The following is a 21,359-nucleotide window of genomic DNA, read 5'->3' as shown; positions in this document are numbered from 1 at the left end:
ATGCTGATGGAATAAGATCAAGACCTGCCTCTCTTATTCAAGAGGAATGATGTACACTAGGGATGTATTGCATATATCCATCTATTGTACCCAAGTTCTGAATACAGGAGGCCCTCTTTACTCATGCGGGTCCCGTTCTCTCCTACAATCCTGAGAATGGAAAAAAGGCCAAAAATGGGGGAATAATAATAATAATAATAATAATAATAATAATAATAATTCGATTTCTATACCGCGCTTCCAAAAATGGCTCAGGGCGGTTTACAATAAGAGGAATAAAGCATTGTACTTCACTCTCCAGATCTCCATCAATGCCCCCCCCCCATCGATTCATCACAAAGAATCGTGATTTAAAAACAAAAACAAACAAACAAAAAAGGGCCACAAAATAGCTCCATGCTGCCTCCGGACTGGCAATGCCATTGGAAGACACTTCAGGCGGCCCAGAAAACATGGATAGGTGAAAATCGCCTATTTTACTACCTGCAGATAAGGAAACTAGGTCTCTCAGACCCAACTGTGGGTACACAAAATTGCGGTCGTGAATCCGAAGATAACGAGGGCCTCCTGTATTATCCTAGGGATGTTATCCCTTGACATACATGCAAACACAGGTATTCAGTACCTCTAAGCTATTAAGTACCTCTAGGCCAGGGGTGAGCAAACTTGGCCCTCCAGCTGCTGTTGAACTACAACTCCCATCATCCCCATCCACAATTTATTGGTGCTCCAGGCCATTAACACATCTTCTAACCAGGAGGTGAAAGAATCCAGCTGGCAAATAGCATGCAGCCCCAGAGAACCTACCTTAGTCCACAACCCACATAGAGGCATTTCAATGAGATCCTGACATAAATTATAATGAGATAAAGGACTGACTTGACAAAGGGGCGGGGGGAGAGACAGTGGGGAGGGGAAGAAGATATATAATATATTTGTACTCAGTGTATTCAATAAGAGTAGAACAGTATTAAACAGGATGGTTCCAAGTCCCTGTTAACACTCCTTTAAGTGCCACCAACTCCAGTGCCCCAGATAAATTACCAGTCTTTGGCCATCACATCTCCAGGAATGCTTTCAACAGTCACCTGGAGATGGTTGCCAGACTTTCCAGGCCAATCCTGGCAAGTCAGTAACTATCAGATTTGGGTCCAATGACCTGTGCTAAACCTCATGGTTTGTTGACGTGAGCTGTGTAATGCTCTACTCTCATGATAAGGGGGGGGGGGACCTCTTGGCATGTAAACTTTGATTTGCATAGAACATGGTCTTGCATGAGTTTGCTGCTCATACAGACTCAATCAATAAAACAAACAAATGAGTAAGGTGAGATGCATCAGTAGCACCACCAACATTTTATTTTCTCTCACTTTTTTGTGTTTGGCCCCTTTTCCCCTCAAAGAAAAGGAAATGGGGAAAAGCAGAGGGTAGAAGAAAGAAGCAAGGGGAGTGGAGGAGAAGGAGAGCTGGTCTTGTGGTAAGAAGCATGAATTGTCCCCTTTGCTAAGTAAGGTCCACCCTGGTTTGCATTTGAATGGGAGACTATGAGGCTATTCTCATGATGGGGGAAAACCGGGCTAAAGGAGCCCAGACTGGTTTCCCCCCATTGTGGAACCACCAGGTTCGCGGGCGAGCCCAGTGGTTCTCTGGCAGCTAGCCCGCAAAAGAAGCCCTCCCCTTAAATGGGGTTAGCGGAGTGAGCACCCAAGTAGATCCCAATCAACAGTACCTTCCACCCACTCCTGCTTTATAGCATACAGCTTCTGGTTTTGAGTTTTACCAGCAACAGACTGAAGCCCTTTACAACTGCATGTGGCTTGAGTGAACTCCAGAGTGTATGGAACGATATTTTAGGTGAACCAGAACATGGCTTCAGAGTAGAGTAAAATGGTCTGCACTCTGCACAAAGCAGACATTTCCCCCCAGATTAGAGAAAGCTTTTGTAGCAAAGGTGCTGATAAAGGAAGAGGCATGCATTTGTTGTGGAGAGCTTGTTTTGGGAACGCTCAACAGTTTACCACATTCAGCATTTTTTCCTCTTGATCAACACCCTAATCAGTTGAGATAGGGAGGTGGCTGATGCTTTGTTGAGGACTCTAGATATTTGCTACGGGGGTCTAAAGAGTTTCAAGCTCTTATGTAAACAGCTTCATACCAGGGGCGTAACTACCATTCAGCGAGGGGAGGCGGCTGCCTGGGGGCCCCCCACGCCTCGAGGCAAGTCACATGTGAATTGAGTGTGTGTGTATCAGTGAGGGGCCCATTTTTAAATTTTGTCTCTGGGCCCACTCCAGCCTCGTTACGCCCCTGCTTCATACCACTTTCTCTCAGACACTGGAATACTAAATATAGAACTGGAATAACGGTTTCAGAACTGTGAGGCTGGAAGTGTCTCAAAGACTGTCCAGGCTAAATCCCTTCAGTGAGGACATGTTCTTTGGAAACATGTCCAGGAGGGGTGTGTGTGTGCATGCATCTGGGGTAAAACTGAAGGCTCACTGCAGACGTGATTAGGTATCCTACTATGGTGGGAGGCAGGTTCCCAAGAAAGAAGTTCTCAAACTTGGATCCCCAGATGTGTTGGACTACAACTCCCAACATCCCTTTGTGGCAGGGGATAATGGGAGTTGTAGTCTGACAGTATATGGGAATCCAAGATTAAGAACCCCTGCCTTTAGAAAAATCCATCCCCTTGTCATCCACTATGCACTTACTTCATCTGATGCATACTGTGGCTATCTGATGGAAGAGGCTCTTGCTTGTGGCATCTTGTGGCACAATAAATGTGTTTGTTTTCAGGTATTACAGGACTCTCTTTTGTTCTTGTTCACAGGGACTATTTAAGCCAGGTCTACTTGTATTTCACTGGGGATTGGCAGTAAATTGGTAGGAGTAAATTGGCAGGATTAGCTTGTTGAAAAGCTTGGGGATGGGGGACTAGGAGTGGATTTTTTGGGGGAAAGGCTGTGAGTTCATTTCTGGTACAGAAAACAACCAATCTCTGGAATGTGCAGGTGCCCAGAGGCACCCCGTACCTTCATTCTAAGAGACCGAATGGTGGACCTTAAGAGTTCTGTTGTTTTTTAAAAGGCAAAACAGATCCCACAAACCTGAAGTCTGCCCACTTCTCCTAGACAGAGCAAAATGCTGAAGTGTTGTGCTGTGTGAACCTGATCTGTTGTTCATTCAAGCACCATTTTTAAAAGAACACGAATCCATTTAAAGGTAAAGTGTGCTGTCAAGTCGATTTCAACTCCTGGCGCCCACAGAGCCCTGTGGTTTTCTTAGCAGCCCTTAAATAAGTCATTCTATAATGAATGTGAATTTGACATCTCACTGGATCAGACAGAGGAAAAAGCACTCTTTCCAGGTCAGTTAATAGTTGTGTTGTCTTTATTCAGGCTCTCCCAGGAAGGGCTTTTGTGCGCTGCTGCTCTCTTTTCCCTTCCCATTTGTTTTTCAATTGACATTTTGGGAGTCATTCTTATGTATAAGAAGAATGGTGGTTACCCCATTTTGGTGTGTGATGTCACAATTGATGCACAAGCCTCTGACTGGCCAATGGCACAACAGGTATGGAGATCTGATCTCTCCAAGTGACCAGATGTAGAGGATAGGGCTCCTACACATTTAATAACTGCATCTTATGGGTCATTTGGCTCTGTAGCTCTATCAGTCGCAGAACTAATGGCAATTATGGGTCACCCAATGAACTTCATGATCAAATGGTCTGAACCAGAACTTTCTAGTTCAAGTCCAGCGTTTTAGCCCCTGTACCACATTGGCTGACTTTAACAGATGAATTTATAACCATAGAGAATCTGACCCAAAATTTATTTCTCTCCAGAGTTCCTTAGTCCCAATATTCTGAGAGCCAGCATGGTGTAGTGGTTAGAGGGTTGGACTAGGACCAGGGAGACTGAAGTTCAAATTCCTAGTCAGCCATGAAACTCACTGGGCAACTCTGGGCCAATCACTTATCTCTCAGACTAACCTACCTCTCATGGGGTTGTTGTGAGGATAAACATAATCATGTACACCACGCTGGGCTCCTTGGAAGAAGAGCAGAATATAAATGTAACAAGAAGTAACAAGAGTTAATGTGCCTAGTTTTTGTGCGGCTGCCATCTTGGATCATGGTGCATGACGCTATCACAAACCTGACGCCATCAGGTGTCCCTATGTGACACAACAACTGTACCAAATTTGGTGCCAATCAGTGCAGGCATTGTGAGGTTGTTGGGGGAGGGACACACACACACAGAGCAAGGCAATTTCATAAGATTAGTTTCCATGTGAAGGCTAAAAATAAAGAAAATAAATTCTCCTACACTGGCACCAGATGCAATACGTTGAATGGAAGCGTATCCACTGTATGACCTTCATGAAGTTAAGAACGGAATGGTTACTCACTTTCCTTCTGGCTTCTGCTCTCTGGAAGCTCTCATGCTGTATGAAGACAATGGCTGTAAGGACTCGGGGAGACAAGGCATTTTCAGTCTGCAGAATATTCACTGCATGCTCCAAAGTCATCTCCGCTTCTGAATTCCTGGGTGATTGAACATAAAAACCTGGTAAGCCAAAACTGTGAAGGAGCAACCACTGAGTCAATGGCTGTGAATGAATAAGATTGTGAATAAGTCTCAATGAACCTAGATAAATAATAATCACAGTCTTGTGGTATCTTAAACAAATTTACCGTGCCATAAACTTTTATGGGTCAGAAGCTACTTTGTCAGATGCATGAACTGCTGTCCACACATCTTCTAAATGGATGGATGGATGATGATAGATAACTTTATTTGTTAGCCGCCCCATAACAAATTGTTCCCTTGGCAGCTTACAATACAACATTAAAACACAGATAAAAACACACAACACATTAAATTAAAATAGACCAAAAAGTGTGTGTGTGGGGGGGGAGAGGAAATACAAAATACAATACAAAACAATTTAAATGACATTGTTAAAATCAATTAAAATCAGATCAAAATGTTAACATTTTAAAGGCCTGAGTGAACGAAAAGGTCTTCACCTGGCATCTAAGTGAACAAAGTGATGAAGCCAGGCTAACCTCACTGGGGAGGCTATCCCATAAATGGGGTGCAACCACCGAAAAGGCCCTCTCCCCAGTAGCCACCCGCCTCACCTCGTTTGGCAGGGGCACTTGGAGGGCCTCCGAAGTAGATCTTAAGGTCAGTGTGTGTGTGTATGAAGCGACACCTAGGCCAGTGAGCTTCTTCTCCTCCTGAGGGAACCAGCCTGTGAGAACTGATGGGGCAACTCCTTCTCCCCTCCCCCACTTTCCCAATCACAAGGAGATTCGTGTCCCCTGAGAGGAAGGCAGGTGAAGAAAACCCAGGCCAGGAGTTCCTACCACCAGCTCTTGAAGCAGTGGTCTGGACAATTCTGCTATATTTCTTGTAACTTTTCATTATTGGCATTCTAGTATTTTCACTTGGTCAACCACCTTGAATGCCAAGGCAGAAAAGTGGACTATAAATGCAATAAATAAGTAAAATGTGTGTGTGCGTGCGCGCGCACACACACACACACGTACAGAAGGAGAAAAAATGTAAACGCTAGGCTCAAAAGGCAATGAAATGCAAAAGGTAAAGTAGGTCCATTTTTAATAATCACACAATCACATAAGGGGCTTCTATATGTTTAATCAAAATCCATGTCAAGATTCTCTGTTTGAGCGTGGGCTTCATTTTCTGAGAAGTGGGCAAACAGCTGAACAGAAACCAGAGCTAAGCTCTGGCCAGGCCAGGCAAACCAGGAATCTTGGGTATAAATAATCCCAACAGTACGCAAAGCTGAAAAGTATACACGTAAGAACAGTGGCTGACATCTTTGCAGCCTCCCGGCCAGGGGTCTACACACGTGTCACCGTGCAGTCACTCTGTTAACCTCATTTAAGAGGAGGGTGTTGTAGGCGGGCTAGCCGCCTTGGGAGCACCAGGCTCGCCCGGTGGTTCCCACGAGCACTGGAAAGTGGGCTAAGCTCTCTTAGCCCGCTTTCCAGTGCTTGTGGAAATAGCCTCAATATCATCTAGGAACAGGAGAAGAGAGCTGGTCTTGTGGAAGCAAGCATGACTTGTCCCCATAGCTAAGCAGGGTCTGCCCTGGTTGCATATGAATGGGACCCTTGATGTGTGAGCACTGCAAGATATTCCCCTCAGGGAATGGAGCTGCTCTGGGAAGAGCAGAAGGTTCCAAGTTCCCTCCCTGGCTTCTCCAAGATAGGGCTGAGAGAGATTCCTGCCTGCAACCTTGGAGAAGCCGCTGCCAGTCTGTGAAGACAATACTGAGCTAGATGGACCAATGGTCTGACTCAGTATTTGGCAGCTTCCTATGTTCCTAGGGCTGCACAACCTTGGCCCTGTGATGTGTTGTCATTCCTGTTAGTGTGGGTTTAATTGCAGATTTTGTGCACACACACGTAGCTTCTGTTTACCTGACACTGCAGATCCCAACATTGCAGCCAACAGCTGCTGCCAAGCCAGAGGAGTGAAACACCCCATCAATGGCAGTCCTTGGCCCTGGGTACAGGGCCAAGTGCAAATCACTCCTGGCCTGGTGGAGGGAATGGAGGTGGGCCCAGCACTGTGGGCATGAGCAAGCCAGCACCACCTCAACAGGCAGGAGGAGACAATGGCAGGATTGGCCACCAAGGATGGGGAATCGACAAAGTTGGGGGAGGAGGGAGTCACGGGCCACCAGATGTGTGTGTGTGTAGGGAAAGCGAGCTGGTCTTGTAGCAGCAAGCATGAATTGTCCCCTTTGCTAAGCAGGGTCTGTCCTGCTTTGCATTTGAATGGGAGACTACATATGTGAGCACTGTCATTTATTCCCCTTTGGAGATGGGCCCTCTGTGGGAAGAGCATCTGCATGCTTGTATGCAGAAGGTTCCAAGTTCCCACCCTGGCATCTCCAAGCTAGAGCTGAGAGATCCCTGCCTGCAACATGGAAACGCTGTTGCCAGTCTGTGTAGACAATACTGAGCTAGATGGACCAATGGTCTGACTCAGTATAAGCCAGCTTCCTATGTGATTGGCTAAAAAAACCCAGAAGCAGACACTGAGACCCGGGTCTCATGATCAGTGAGACCCGGTTTGGGAAGCTAAGCGGGGAGAGCGGGCTAAGTCCACTCTCCTCGCACATGAGCAGGGAGGGAGCTTTCCGGCTCCGTGAGGGCTCCGATTGCCGGCTCCGTGACGGAGCTGGCAGGGGCCAATCGGAGGAGGGCCCAGCAGAGGATGATTTTGTTGCATCCTGTGAGCGCGCAGGACATACTGGCAAGACCGCTGGAGCTGGGAGGCGGCTTTTTGCCTCCCCTTGGGGGGACTCCTTGTGAGTAGCTGTGCCGCAGAGTTGCGCCACGGCTACAGATGATAAAAAAAAACCCAGGTTTGCTGAGAGCTCGCTCCGCAAACCCGGTTTTAGGGGAGGGGTACTTAGGTGGGTTAACCGCTGGGAGGCAGCCGGGCTTGCCCAATTTCGCCTGCTCGTGGGAATAGCCTCTGAAGAGTCAGAAGGAGGAGCAGGGATTGAGAGCTGTATTGTTGTGCAGACATATTTAAGGGTTGTGCAAACATATTTAAGGGAGGCTGCACTGATGATAATTAGGTCAAAGTTAAGACACAGGGAGCTCAGGTCCTCCAGGAGAAAGGCTAAGCCAGGTTATAGACCTGCTGGAGGAGGATTCTGGTGCCATGAGCCACCTCCCCAATGTTCTGAGGCATTTTGCAGTGCTCAGAATCAGAGCAATATATATACTATATTTTAAAAAAACCCTTGCTTATGGAACTGTGTAAAATGTATGTGCAGGAGATAGTTTGATTGACAGGGAGGATGCAGAAGCCGTGAGACCCCTGCAAGAAGGATAGAGAAACCCTGCTTAGAATGCAGGAGTGGAGAAGGCAGTAATAAAGAGAAAAAGCAGCTGGAAAACAGTTAAATGACAGCTTGGTTGGAAGTTAAGAAAGGGTGAACTTGGAGTCTTGGAAGGAAAGAGAATACTGCACATGAAAGACTTCTCCTAGGAAGAGAGAAGTGGGGCTTAGGCAGGGGGTAAATCTGCTCTCTATAGGAATATCTTTGCCTGTTCAGGGAATGACCTAAAAGTCCTCAGAAGGGAGGCTGGTCAGAAACTAAGTTACCAAGTGAGGCACTGCAATCCCAAAGTGGAGAAAAGAAACAAAGAAGCCACCATAACTGAATGTCAACACCTCTGAAATGTTATGAGTTAATGACAGCACCTGGAAACCACTACACTTATTTACCACTAAAACTTGCAGCCATTACGCATTATGAACTTGTGCTATAACAATAAAACTAAATTTGTAGTGATCAGCCTCCTCTCCTTCTAAAAAGTTAACCGGAAGTGAACCCTTGTCTTGACGACTGACAGGCTGGTGAACTCCAGGGCTCAGCCAATCAGCACACCAGGTGGGTGGGACCCAAAGAACTGTTGCCAGGAAGAAGAGAGTTCTTTGTTGGAGGAGAAGGTAGGTTGGAGGTGCACAGGAGGACATGTGGCCATGGAGGATGGCTCCAGGAAGATAACTGTAAAGCCTGGGAAGACAGGATTACAGGATGCTTGAAGTCCCATCAGGAATTTGGTGAGTTTAAGGAAAGGGGAAGTTTAGTCTACAGAAAAGTTTGTTTAGTAAGACTTTGTATTAGGGATGTTATACTTCTTTGGTGTGTGTTCTATTGCATATTCCTGATAGGGATGTGCATGAACCTCTTTGGAGGCCCTTTTATGGGCTTCCAAACATGTTCAAAGACCGGCAGTTTGGCCGGTTTGAAGGCAGAGAGATACTTTTAAGGGCAGGGGAGGTGCTCTTACCCTTCCTACCACCTTTCCCCCACAGGCACTGCACTTTAAAAGGGTCCAGCGGGGTGGCAGGGAGGTACGCTGCAGGGAGGTACGTTGCCTTGTCAGACTGGAAGTGACCAGAACTACCTAGCACGTGTGCACATGTCGCACTCCCCCGCATGTTGGGTACTTCTGGCCTGACAAGGGAATAGGGTGGCAGGGAGGTACGCTGCTGTCCCATTGGACTCTTTTAAAGTGAAGCGCCGGTGGGGGAAATGTAGCGGGAGGAGTAAGAGCACCCTCCCCGACACTTAAAGGTATCCCCCCTCCACCCTCGAGCTGCCCCCCATAAGTTCCATGCACATCCCTAATTCCTGATACTGTTCTATTATTGTTTACCTGTAACATAATTGAAATAAGAAACACTAGCCTACGCCCATCCTACCTATGGCATTGCAAAAGACTCTATAAACATTTAAGCATGCATTAAGACAACCTATTTTTGTAACCCTACTAAGTACTCTTAACTGTAACTAAAAGCTGAGAAAGCCTCAGATGGAAGCAGTCTGTAGTAATTGAATAAAACTGAATTTTTAAAGTTCTTTTCTTTTTACAAGGCTCTCCGAGTTGGTTTTTAACTCACAAAAAGTGAGGGGGGCGAAGGGGGATTTCTCAAGTGCAAACACATCCTCAAATGTTCAGCAGCTATCAGTTTTCTCATTGTGTATAGGCTTGCACATGGAAGATTTTTGTACTTTCCCAAGAGTCAAATTAAGAGGGGTTTTTTGGGTTATCCCACCTCAAGCCAAGATATTTTCTGTAGACAAAAGGGGTGAGCATTTTGAACCTACCAATAATACAGAATAGTTTTAGGAGAAGCCTAGCCATGCAGCTCAGCAGGGATGATTCAGCATTTCTTTCCCTCATGTGAACTTGCTCTGAGACAAAAACTGTAATCCACTACAAACCTATTTCAGTGTTATCAAAGAGTAAGAATATTTTAGAGAGACAACACACAACCACACATAAACCAGGGATGAGAAGTACAATTCTGGTGTCAGATTCTTCCAAAACAGATATGAGTGGTGGCAGCAGAGATACCTGGAGGTGGGCCTTCCTGCAGCTGTTGGGATTACAACTCCCATAATACCTGACTGGGATGATGGAAACTGTAGTTAAAAAACAGCTGGAGGATCAAAGTTGTACAGTCCAGTTCCAGGGCTATCTCCCAATCAAATAATCCTAGGTTGATTAATTAGATGACTCTGTCAATTAACTGAGTAAGCCCCTAAAAAGATTACAACTTCCAAGAGACCCTGTGCCTTTCCAAGGACTATAAGGAAGGAGGTGGGGAAAATCAATTTTCCTTGTAAGAGACATTCTGCAAATGAAGCCACTTAAGACACATCTAAGAGAGCCATTCAGACATTTATGTTCAACACTTGTACGATTTCCCACCCTAGGCTTATACTTGAGTCAATCAGTTTTTTGGTTTCTTAGGTAAAATTAGGTACCTCGGCTTATATTCGGATCAGCTTATACTCGAGTATATAAGATAATATTTCCATGTCATCTGCTCACTTGGTAAGTACTGGGATAAGAAAAAAGGGCTGGGAGGTTATCCTGATTCTAATCCAGATCATACAAGTGAGTCAGAATGGCTACCCAAAGCAGTCATTTGAATTGGGTTTGTGCGTTAAAGCCCTAAGGTGGCCTCTGATTCAAAATCATGGCTGCTTTATACAGTCCTACTAAATGGAGAGACAAATGATCTCCAATTATTTGGGCTGTCAAACAGCACACTCTACATAAAGAAGATATTTCTTTGTTTCCAGATGATGTCCCCACACGTTACAGCAGGCACCTATCTCAGCACTCTCTTGTGTAGGAGAGAAGGGAGAATGCTTCTACTAACAAGACACCTGCTACCCACTTTTTTCTAAGTACTTTTATTAAAAACTGTTAACATTTTTAAAAATCCATTTCCTGATTAATTATAACTGACCTAAAGTGTTTTGTTTTCAGTTTAACTATTTAGTGATCCAGGCATGGCAGCCCTATAAATTATGCGCCCTCATCTTCCCTTTTTCATACTCTCAGGTTTTCCTCATGTAGCCAAGAAGGATGCATAAAATGTACTCTGTATCAAACCAGCTAAACTTTGTGAGCTCTGCCCATTTCCTCCTAGACTTCTCAAGTGGAGATGATATCAAAATGTCAGCTGTTTCGACCGATACTGAGCTATCCAGAATTCACTCTGCTTCAGCAAACATCATAGTCACCTGGAAGTTTTCCACACCCGCTTTTAGCTTGCATCTCCTCTGGAACAAAGTGGGCATATTCACATATTCGGCAGATTTACCCCGAATTCCTTGTGAGCTATCGGGGAGCACTTCACACACGATTTGGGTTTTTCACTGCTCGTTAGACTGCAACCCGATTTATATCCAGGGCAAAAAAAATCTACTTTTTGCATGGGTTTTTTGGATGTTGAGTTTGCAGTAAAGCCTCTCAGAAAACTCTCAGTAAAGCCTGCTGTCTGGAGAACTCCCTGGCGGATTAAATAGTTCTGTCCAATTCCATTTGTTATTCAAGCTACAAGTAGTCTACTGCATAGGGATGTGTTATGACCTGATAACATGAATAAATCCTTCTGTCCTGACATTGTATACCTTAACAGCTGCAAACTTAATTCCTGGGTAAGCAAATCCAGGGCAGTTAAGACTTAGTGGAATGGAGCAGGAATTCCAGAAATGAACAGAGCAGAAGATCATTACGAAAACAATATATGAAATGGCTAAACGGTTGCGGAAATAAGAATAATGTTCTGTCTCTGGAAGATAGTGCAAGGGCTAAGGCAGCTTTTACTTGAAATGCACTGGTGAATCCCATTCTTGGGATTCCCCATAGGGTTTTTCATTTTGCTCTATTTTGTTTTTTTAGCCAGAAACAGCAGACTCTATGGCATATGTGTAGAGTTAAGCCTTCCACCTCCCAGCCCAACTCTGTTGGCCCATTGAAAATTGCCTGCTGTAAGTAATTTGCCTTCAAAGCAGTAGCAGCACTAGAAAAAATTGAGGGTGGTCACAGAAGGGGCAAAGAGGAATATAGGAAACTGTCTTATACCGAGTCAGACCATTAGTCCATCTAGATTCAGGATTGTCAACTTCAAACCCCCCCATCTGGTGTTGGACTACAACTCCCATAATCCCCTGCCACGGCAGCCAGGGATTGTGGGAGTTGTAGGCCAACATCTGCAGGAGGGCCGAAGTTGAGCAGCCCTGGCCTACAATGACCGGCAGGAGCTCTCCAAGGTTTCAGGCAGGAGTCTCTCTCAGCCCTACCTTGAGATGCCAGAGAGTGAACCTGGGACCTTCTTGTTCTTCCCTTAAGGGGAATATCTTACAGTGCTCACATATAGTCACCCATCCAAATGTAAACCAAGACAGGCCTTACTTAGCAAAGGTGACAATTCATGCTCACTACCACAAGACCAGCTTTCCTCCCATAAGCGCATTTTTGTGGGGGTGAGCTGTGTCCCATATGTTGGGTTTCTGAAACAGAAATGGGGCAGGGGGGGCAAAGCAGGCGAGGGGGGAAATTGCTTGTCTGAGGGGGTGCTGCCCCCTTGCCCCTCCCAGAGCCACCCTTACCCCAAAGCTGTTACTTGCTGCCAATAGTAGCTTTGGGGGGAAAGAGCAGCTCAGGGGAGGTATTTTCAGTGGGAGAAGGGCACCAGGGGGAAGAGTTTCCCCCCCATTCCATGTTCCCGATTTGGATTGGGGGCTCCCTGTAGCTCCTTTTCAGAAAAGAAAAGATCTGGGGAATGTGAACCATATAACGTAACATCTAGTTTGGCCTGCAGTTTTGTAAGCTACATGTACAGTAAGCTTCATGTCAACAGGTCAACACTTAATCTCCTATTTATCAGGAACCATCTCTTTTTTGTGTGTTCTCTGTTCCTAGTCAACCACTGACCCTATTTTTACCTTTTGTGGGAGGACTTGTTAACATGCTATTAGTACCAGTTATTTGAGGTTCATTCTTCATGACTGAGTCCCCTCTCCCACAGTCTCTAGAGGTTAAATCTCTGATTGGGGAATGGATGTATCTGGTCTCTGGTGCACTTGCGTGCAAATGCCTGTACATGGTCATTAAGGCACTATGTGGTGCACAACCTGCTATTTAATACACTTTAGCTGCCAAGGCATATTTTGAATTGCTAAAAAAACAGATAGGATATTTAGATGCCATGACGTGTCTATATCTATAAAGTTTAGAATCGTTTGGACAGTGGTTTTCCCCGTGACACTCTATGGATGTGAAAGCTGGACTTTGAAGAAGCAAGACAGAAAAAGTATTGATGCTTTTGAACGTGCTGAAGACTTTTGAGGATACCATGGACAGCCAGGAAAACAAACAAATGGATCAATCCATTTGAACAAATCAATCCAGAATGTTCACTCGAGGCACAAATGACCAGGATCAAACTATCATACTTCGGACACATTATGCAAAGATCCAGCTCCCTTGAGAAGTCCATAATGCTGGGGAAAGTTGAAGGAAAGAGAAGAAGAGGATGACCAGCAGCAAGATGGATGGACTTGATTACAACAGCAATGAATGCACCACTGAGAGACCTTAAAGGCCAAGTTGAAGACAGATCATCCTGGAGAGAATCTATCTATGTGGTCACTAAGAGTCGACACCAACTTGATAACATTTAATCAATCAATCAATCAATCCAAAAAACAGAACTGTCTTACAACAGGTTATTTAATATATCTCTGTGTTGCCACAAGAGTATTAAGGGTATAGAATACATGCAAGTAGGAAAGTCACACTGTAATTGTGCCAACCTTCTTGTTAGTCTGTAGAACTTTAGGGCAGAGGTAGGCAAACTGTTGGGGTTTGTAATTATTCAGCAAAGCACCAAGGAAGCGACCACTCCTGTTACAAGCTGTGGAGTTTAGTTGTTGCAGTTGTTCAAGGAACACGCATGGAGATCATTGTAGAGTCTAAACTAAATTGATTTACTGGCAAAGTACATTTGGGATAGGAAAGACCTATCCTATCTATCAGCTACATAATGAATGGGTAGGGAGAGAGAGATATGTTTCCATCTTCTCTCTAGGAGAAAGGGAAGAGGACAGACTCACTAAAGGAAGTACCTGAGGAGTCAAGGCAGGGATCAAGGCAGGAGAGAAGTGTCAAGGCAGGATCAGAGAGCTGGTCTTTTGGTAGCAAGCATGAGTTGTCCCCTTAGCTAAGCAGGGTCCATCCTGGTTGCATATGAATGGGAGACTTGATGTGTGAGCACTGTAAGATATTCCCCTTAGGGGGTGGAGCCGCTTTGGGAAGAGCAGAAGGTTCCAAGTTCCCTCCCTGGCAGCATCTCCAAGATAGGGCTGAGAGAGATTCCTGCTTGCAACCTTGGAGAAGTCGCTGTCAGTCTGTGTAGACAATATTGAGCTAGATGGACCTATAGTCTGACTCAGTATATGGCAGCTTCCTGTGTTCTTATGTCATAGAGTAGAAGCCAGCAGGGACAGGTAAGGAGACCCTTACTAACTCCCAGTGCCCCTAGTGATCATTAGGATAGTTGGTGCGAAAGGTTGATGCACTGGAATTCCCTCTCCAAAACAAACATGGTCCTCTGGCTGTTGTTGAACTACAAATATAGTTCAGTAAATTGTGGCTGGGGAAGTTGGGAGTTGTAGTTTAATAACAGTTGGAGGGCCAGGTTTGCCCACCCCTGCTCTAGATGAGTACCTTAATCATATAAACAGAACTAGCTGAGTCTATTGTATAACCAGCAATTAGGGATTGTTTAGACAGGTCTAGCTCAGTCAATAGCCAGGAGACGTTGGCGGCTGATTTTTCTGTTTCCTGTTTTTGCTCTCTGACAACCAAGGAAGATAGAAATGACCTTACAAAGAGACCTTGCATCTAACCTGGAATTCAATCTCTAGACCAGGCTGAAAACAATGGTCTTGTAACCTAATGGATTTAATGTCTAACCATCATCAATCTGAAAGAACTCATCTTCAATCCCATGAGTTTTACTACAAACTCTAAGAAACAGCATCTTTGATATGTGAGTTATTTGCACACTATGAAGACTTGCAACAGTGGAACATAGGAAGCTGCCATATACTGATTCAGACCATTGGTCCATCTAGCTCAGTATTGTCTTCACAGACTGGCAGCGGCTTCTCCAAGGTTGCAGGCAGGAATCTCACTCAGTCTTATCTTGCAGATGCCAGAAAGGGAACTTGGAACCTTCTGCTCTTCCCAGAGCGGCTCCACCCCCTAAGGGGAATATCTTACAGTGCTCACACTTCTTGTCTCCCTTTCATATGCAACCAGGGCAGACCGGTTTAGCTAAGGGGACAAGTCATGCTTGCTATCACAAGACCAGCACTCCTCTAGTGAGTCTGCTGATGCTTGAAAAGCCAAGAGGGTAGTGGTTCTTTTGATGGAGATTGTTTTGTACATCAAGGGATTTCATCCAGCACTACTTGCATGAGTCAACATCCAACAAATTTTAATGACTTTATTAGTCAACAATAAAACCATTACACCTCCTTGCATGTAGACTCATTCAAGTAATACTGGACGAAACTGTATGATGTTCAAAACAATCTCCATCAAAAGAACCACCACCCTCTTGGCTTTTCAACAGTGGAAGACTGACTGTTGCAGGATAAACAGAGAGTACTACTGCGGTAAAGAGCCTTCAGCAACGTGTAATATGGAGTGGGGATAGGTATGAGTGATCATTAGTATGAGATTAAGGGTGACCAAGCCACCTTGTGCCTTAATGTTCATGTGCATGCAGCCATTTCTCATTTGCCAATTTAACTGCTAGAAATCAGCACATCTTCCACCAGGAGTTATGCTGAATGCATATATGAGGACAACTGGTGTGATCATGCTCCCCTCATGCATGTCCCCTTTATGTGAAGAGAAGAGGGCTACGATGGTGCAATGGACACTATCTTCAAACCAGTGGTGCTCTTACCCCTGGACTTCAGGGCTGAAGTCCATGGCCTCCATACCCCCTGGGGGCCCCCAGATCCTCTTTAGTCTGTCCTGGGTGGTGTGGACTCCAGCAAAGCGGGGAGGGGTGGGTGGGCTCCAAAAGCCTTTAGGTCCAGGCTCCAAAATTATCTAGGTGCACTTCTGCTTCAAAGGCTTTTAAAAAGGTTTAGATTAGATAAATTCAAGGAGCTCTCTGGTGGAAAGGCGGAAATAACATGTAGTAAACAAAATAATAACAGTTCCAATTTGGGTATATGCTTCATGACCTCGAGGTACATACAGTAACTTAAAGCATGTTCTTAGGCACTGAACTGAGTGCCATTTCAACTTACAATAGTTGTGACCCTAGCTGCAACCCACTGGTGGCTATCCTTTCTTGGTGCAGGAGACTGCTTCCGGTTGCAGCTGCCATAGCTGCTGTCATTGGCATCCTCTTCTCATTCAAGTTGGCAGTAGTGCTGGTGACTGAAGCTGGTTGGGAGGCCTCCCTGGTGCTCTGTGACCTGTAGGTACTCTGATGCCAACTGGATCTCAAAGACTGCCTGAGCTGAGATCCAGTTTGGGAAGTGATGGGAGATTTGACTTGTCCCATGGGAGAACCAGAAGTTGGGTAACTCTCTTTCTCCAAAAGGTTGTTCATACTCCGACTGCTTCTAATCCGCTGATACACTGGCACGCCCGGGCTGGTAGGAACACTGTCAACCACCGTGTCATTAACAGGCCCAATGTGGAAGTGCCTTTGAATGCTGTACCCTCTGCTTGGGGTAATGTGGCTTGTATTAACAATCTCAGAACGAGCATATCTCGGTGGCATGGCACTGGATCTCCAACTATCGCCATGCCTTAGAGAGAGGCCCCTGCTGTAACGGAATTCATTCTGCAGATAAGCCAGCTTCTCAGGGCTGCTGTCAGGTGAAACCTCTAGTCTCTTCAAGGGCAGCCTTTGAGACTTCTCTTCCATTGTCCCGTATGAGTGATATGGCTGGATTCTTGGATCCCAGCCATTTTCATAGTGAAATCGGGAGCCCATCTGTTAACAAAACAAAAACAGGAAAACCACAGGTCAACAGGAAGAACATAGTCTTGAAGTGGATGTTTGTGATAATCAGCCATTTTGTTCAGTCCTCTCTGTGAGGAAATAAGTTCCACTGGAGGTTAGCAGAGCCTCACCCACGCCCAACATGCTACCTCAACACTCATCTACATAAGACCTGGAGAACATAAGAACAGCCCTGCTGGATCATGCCTATGGCCTATCTAGTCCAGCATCCTGTTTCCCACAGTAGCCTATCAGATGACTCTGGGAAGCCCATGAGCAGGAGATGAAGGCATGCCCCCTCTCCCACTGTGGCTCCCCCGCAACTGGTATTCAGAGGCCTGATGCCTCCAAACCTGGAGGTAGCTTATAGCTATCGAGACTAGGAGTCACTGATAGACTTATCCTCCATGAATTTGTTGAAGCCCCCTGTTGAACCATCCAAGCTAGTGGCTATCTGCACATCCCGTGACAGCTTGTTTATTTATTACATTTCTATACTGCCCTATCCATCCAAAGGCTAGTGTGAAAAAGTACTTTTTGTCAGTCCTAAATTTCTTGGCAATGAGTTTTATGGGATGATCCCTGGTTATAGTGTTTTGAGAGAGGGAGAAAATCCTTTTCTCCGTTCTCTCTCTCTCTCTCATTCATGACCAAAGAATTCACTTCACAGCAACCATGCCTGAAATTTTTAGAGTTTTAAAAGTGACAACCAGCACGTCAAACTAGGCTCAGACACAAAACTAGGAGCCAATGCAAATAAAATAATATTGGAGTAACATGATACAAGCAGCCAGGCCTTGATACAAGCAGCTGCTGAAGTTTCTGAAGGTTTCAATGGCAACCCCAAAATTTGAACTAGGAGACCTCAGAGATGTTGGGTTAGTAGATAACCTTAACCATGTCATCATATCACTATATCTGGAACAATATGGGTATCTAGCTTTTGTTTTTTGGCCAATAGAACCAACAGCTGCTAGGGTGTACGTGTTTGACTTTGGCAAAACAGTGCATTGGAAAGGTAATATATCCCTTCCCCAATGCTGCTCAGGAAACATAAGAGAGAGAGCCAGCGTGGTGTAGTGGTTAGAGTGCTGGACTAGGACCGGGGAGACCCGAGTTCAAATCCCCATTCAGCCATGAAACTAGCTGGGTGACTCTGGGCCAGTCACTTCTCTCTCAGCCTGACCGACTTCACAGGGTTGTTGTGAAAGAGAAACTTAAGTATGTAGTACACTGCTCTGGGATCCTTGGAAGAAGAGCAGGATATAAATGTAACAACAACAACAACAACAACATAGGAAGCTGCCATATACTGAGTCAAACCATTGGTCTATCTAGCTCAGTATTGTCTTCATAGACTGGCAGCGGCTTCTCCAAGGTTGCAGGCAGGAATCTCTCTCAGTGTTATCTTGGAGATGCCAGGGAGGGAACTTGGAACCTTTTGCATCAGGGGTGTAGCAGTAATTGAGTGAAAGGGTTCAAAAAATCCAGGCCCACAGCTCCTGAGAGCCTTCCAGCTCCACCCCTCCCTATTTTCTTCATTATCTCCCTCATTCTGGGGGGCGGCCAGAGAGAGGGGTGAACATGGCCCCCCTCTCCCCTAGCCATGCCCCTGCTCTGCATGCAAGCATGCAGATGCTCTTCCCGGATGCAGCGGCTCCATCCCCTGAGGGGAGTATCTTACAGTACTCACACTTCTAGTCTCCCATTCATATGTAACTAGGGCAGACCCTGCTCAGCAAAGGGGACAAGTCATACTTGCTACCACGAGACCAGCTCTCCTCCCTAAGAGATCTGGTCTTGTGGAAGTCAATGTGTTGACTTCCCTGAGTCAACACATCTTCAACAATCCAAGGAGCTTAAAAAAATTAAGTTGGTAAATCCAAACCATGGCTCTCCAGCGCAACATGTAATTTGGCCCTTGGATCTCCTTTACATGTACCTCTACAAGTGCAGCTCCCACTACCTTAGCAATTGTTTTTATATCATTCTACATTGTTGGGATTGGGGCATTATAGCAGTGTGCATGAATGGTCTCCTTTGCTAAGCAAGGTCCATCTTGGCTTGCATTTGGATGGGCGACTACATGAGAGCACTGTCTGCTGTAAGAAATTTCTCTTCGTGAGTGTAGACAATAGTGAGCTAGACAAGCCAATGGTCTTACTCAGTATAAGGCAGCTTACTGTGTTCTGAGATCCATGTAGAAGCTTCTGCCTACAGGGTCTGTCTTCATTGGGTGTTTACATAACACATCCAGACGATGCACATATCAAGGGCTGGGTATTGAATGTGTGTTGTGTAAACATGCAAGGAGGACAAAGAAGACAAATGGAAATCTTTACACTTAATAGCCAGACCAGTAAATGTAATGCAAAGGAGATCCTCCTAGAAGCTTCCCAGAACTATGGAATTCTTTCTCCTTGAAAATTCATCAAAGCCTGAGACTAACTAGTATTTGGAAAATATTGCATGCTCTCTTTGCATGGTTAGCTTTTAGTGTTCAGGGTTCGTCTGCTTACTTGGCTCACTGTATCATTATGTACTAAGGGTTTGTCTTATACGTCACCACTGGATGTTTTACAACATCATTAAAGGTAAAGTGTGCCATCAAGTCGATTTTGACTCCTGGCGCCTACAGAGCCTGTGGTGGAATTCTTTGGTGGAATACAGGAGGGGTTTACCATTACCTCCTCCCGTGCAGTATGAGAAGATGCCTTTCAGCATCTTCCTATATTGCTGCTGCCCGATACAGTACCAGCGGGGATTTGAACAGGCAACCTTCTGCTTGATAGTCAAGCATTTCCCTGCTGCACCACTTAAGGTGGCACATGCAACATCATTAAAACATGCAGTGAAACACATAATCAAAACATGCATACAAAAATCCACATTACAGTATATGCATTTATATACATTCACCACAGATAAATAAAATAGATGGGAGCAACTGTACAAGAACAAACCTTAGATCACTTGGAAGATGGCTGCTGAAATACCATGCCTTGCAGATATTTTTTTCCTAAATGTAAGAAGATGCATTGAAGGACCTCACTGGAAAGCAGTAGGACCATTGCAAATAAGGCCTGGCTCCCTCATCCAGTAGATTCTACCTCTTTTCACAAAAGAGCTGTAAGCAAGACCTCTCCATCAGTTCTTTTAACAGGTGGAGGTGGCCATACATGATGTTCTCTTTGATATACACGGTCCAGGGCTTTAAGGAGCTGGACCAGAATCTTGAATTAGATCTGGAAGCTATAAGACAGAGCAGATGATGCAACAGCAGTTGACTGTCTTCCCACCTCCTCAAAGCAGGCAGCACCCTGGGCCATTTTCAAGTGCAGCTCTAAACAGAGCATTTGGCTGGTGTGTCTCTGTAGGTTAGCTGCAGGGTTTTTTCTAGGCATCTGAGTGCCCTGAATCGGGGTTAGAGTCTATGTATTCCCATTATGCTGCTGCATGGCCATAACTACTGTGGTCTACTGCCTGGACCTGGTATCATGTTTCCCTTGCCACCCTGCCAGATCCCCTTCTCTTTATTTCCTGAGATTTTGTATCTATCAAGGAGAGCTGGTCTTGTGGTAGCAAGCATGACTTGTCCCCTTAGCTAAGCAGGGTCTGCCCTGGTTGCATATGAATGGGAGACTTGATGTGTGAGCACTGTGAGATATTCACCTTAAGGCATGGAGTGCTCTCGGAAGAGCAGAAGGATCCAAATTCCCTCCCTGGCATCTCCAAGATAGGGCTGAGAGAGACTCCTGCCTGCAGCCTTGGAGAAGCTACTGCCAGTCTGTGAAGACAATACTGTGCTAGATAGACCAATGGTCTAATTCAGTATATGGCAGCTTCCTATGTACATTTACCCATATGTACCCAAATCTGAACGTAAGGCGAACCCCTCCCCCCCGCATTTCCAACATCAAAGAACTGGGGGGTGGAGCTAGTCTTGGATTCAGGTGTGAGGGCTGCTTTGCCTTGCTTGACCATACCGAAGCCATTTTGCTTTTATGCCAGAGCTGCTTTAAGCAGAAACGCCTTGCAAATAGAGGACAAGATGACAGTTAGGCTTAGCATGGCAACAGGAAACTGTTAGCTTGAAAACAGATTTTGGGGGAAGTCATTGCAGTTTAAGTAAGGCTTGGACAGACAAAGTTAAAACATGTAACTTCCATATGTTATTGGATAAGATAATGTGCTGTGCATTGTAGTCAGTCTTTGGGTCTCATCAGGTTTGAAACCTGTATGGGCTCTCTCTGACCCACTTCAGCTGAACTACTTTTGCATTAATAAAGCAACTTTACTTGAATTACCTAAGACTCATAATCATGAAGACAAAGTTTCTTCCACTCAGGTAAATATTTGATATGAGCCAAGAGGAATTCTGCCTTTGTTTATACTTGCCAGACACATTGTGGACTTTGTAGACTGAAACCATCTTGTTTAGATTAAGTT

General features: G+C 45.3%; 1 protein-coding gene across 1 annotated transcript in view; it reads right to left on the bottom strand.

The window, feature by feature from the left end:
* Window positions 1-21,359, bottom strand: part of PKP2 (plakophilin 2) — a 104,871-nt gene that overhangs the window by 53,817 nt on the left and 29,695 nt on the right. The window contains exons 3-4 of the mRNA XM_053257440.1: window positions 16,204-16,901; window positions 4,414-4,549 (exon numbers count right to left, since the gene is read on the bottom strand). Coding sequence (XP_053113415.1) covers window positions 4,414-4,549; window positions 16,204-16,901 — 834 coding nt within the window. The remainder of the gene's footprint in view (window positions 1-4,413; window positions 4,550-16,203; window positions 16,902-21,359) is intronic.

This window comes from Hemicordylus capensis, chromosome 5 (assembly GCF_027244095.1).
Source record: "Hemicordylus capensis ecotype Gifberg chromosome 5, rHemCap1.1.pri, whole genome shotgun sequence".
NCBI lineage: Eukaryota > Metazoa > Chordata > Lepidosauria > Squamata > Cordylidae > Hemicordylus > Hemicordylus capensis.
The sequence above is the reverse complement of the archived record's forward strand: the minus strand, read 5'-3'. Positions and strand labels throughout refer to the sequence as shown.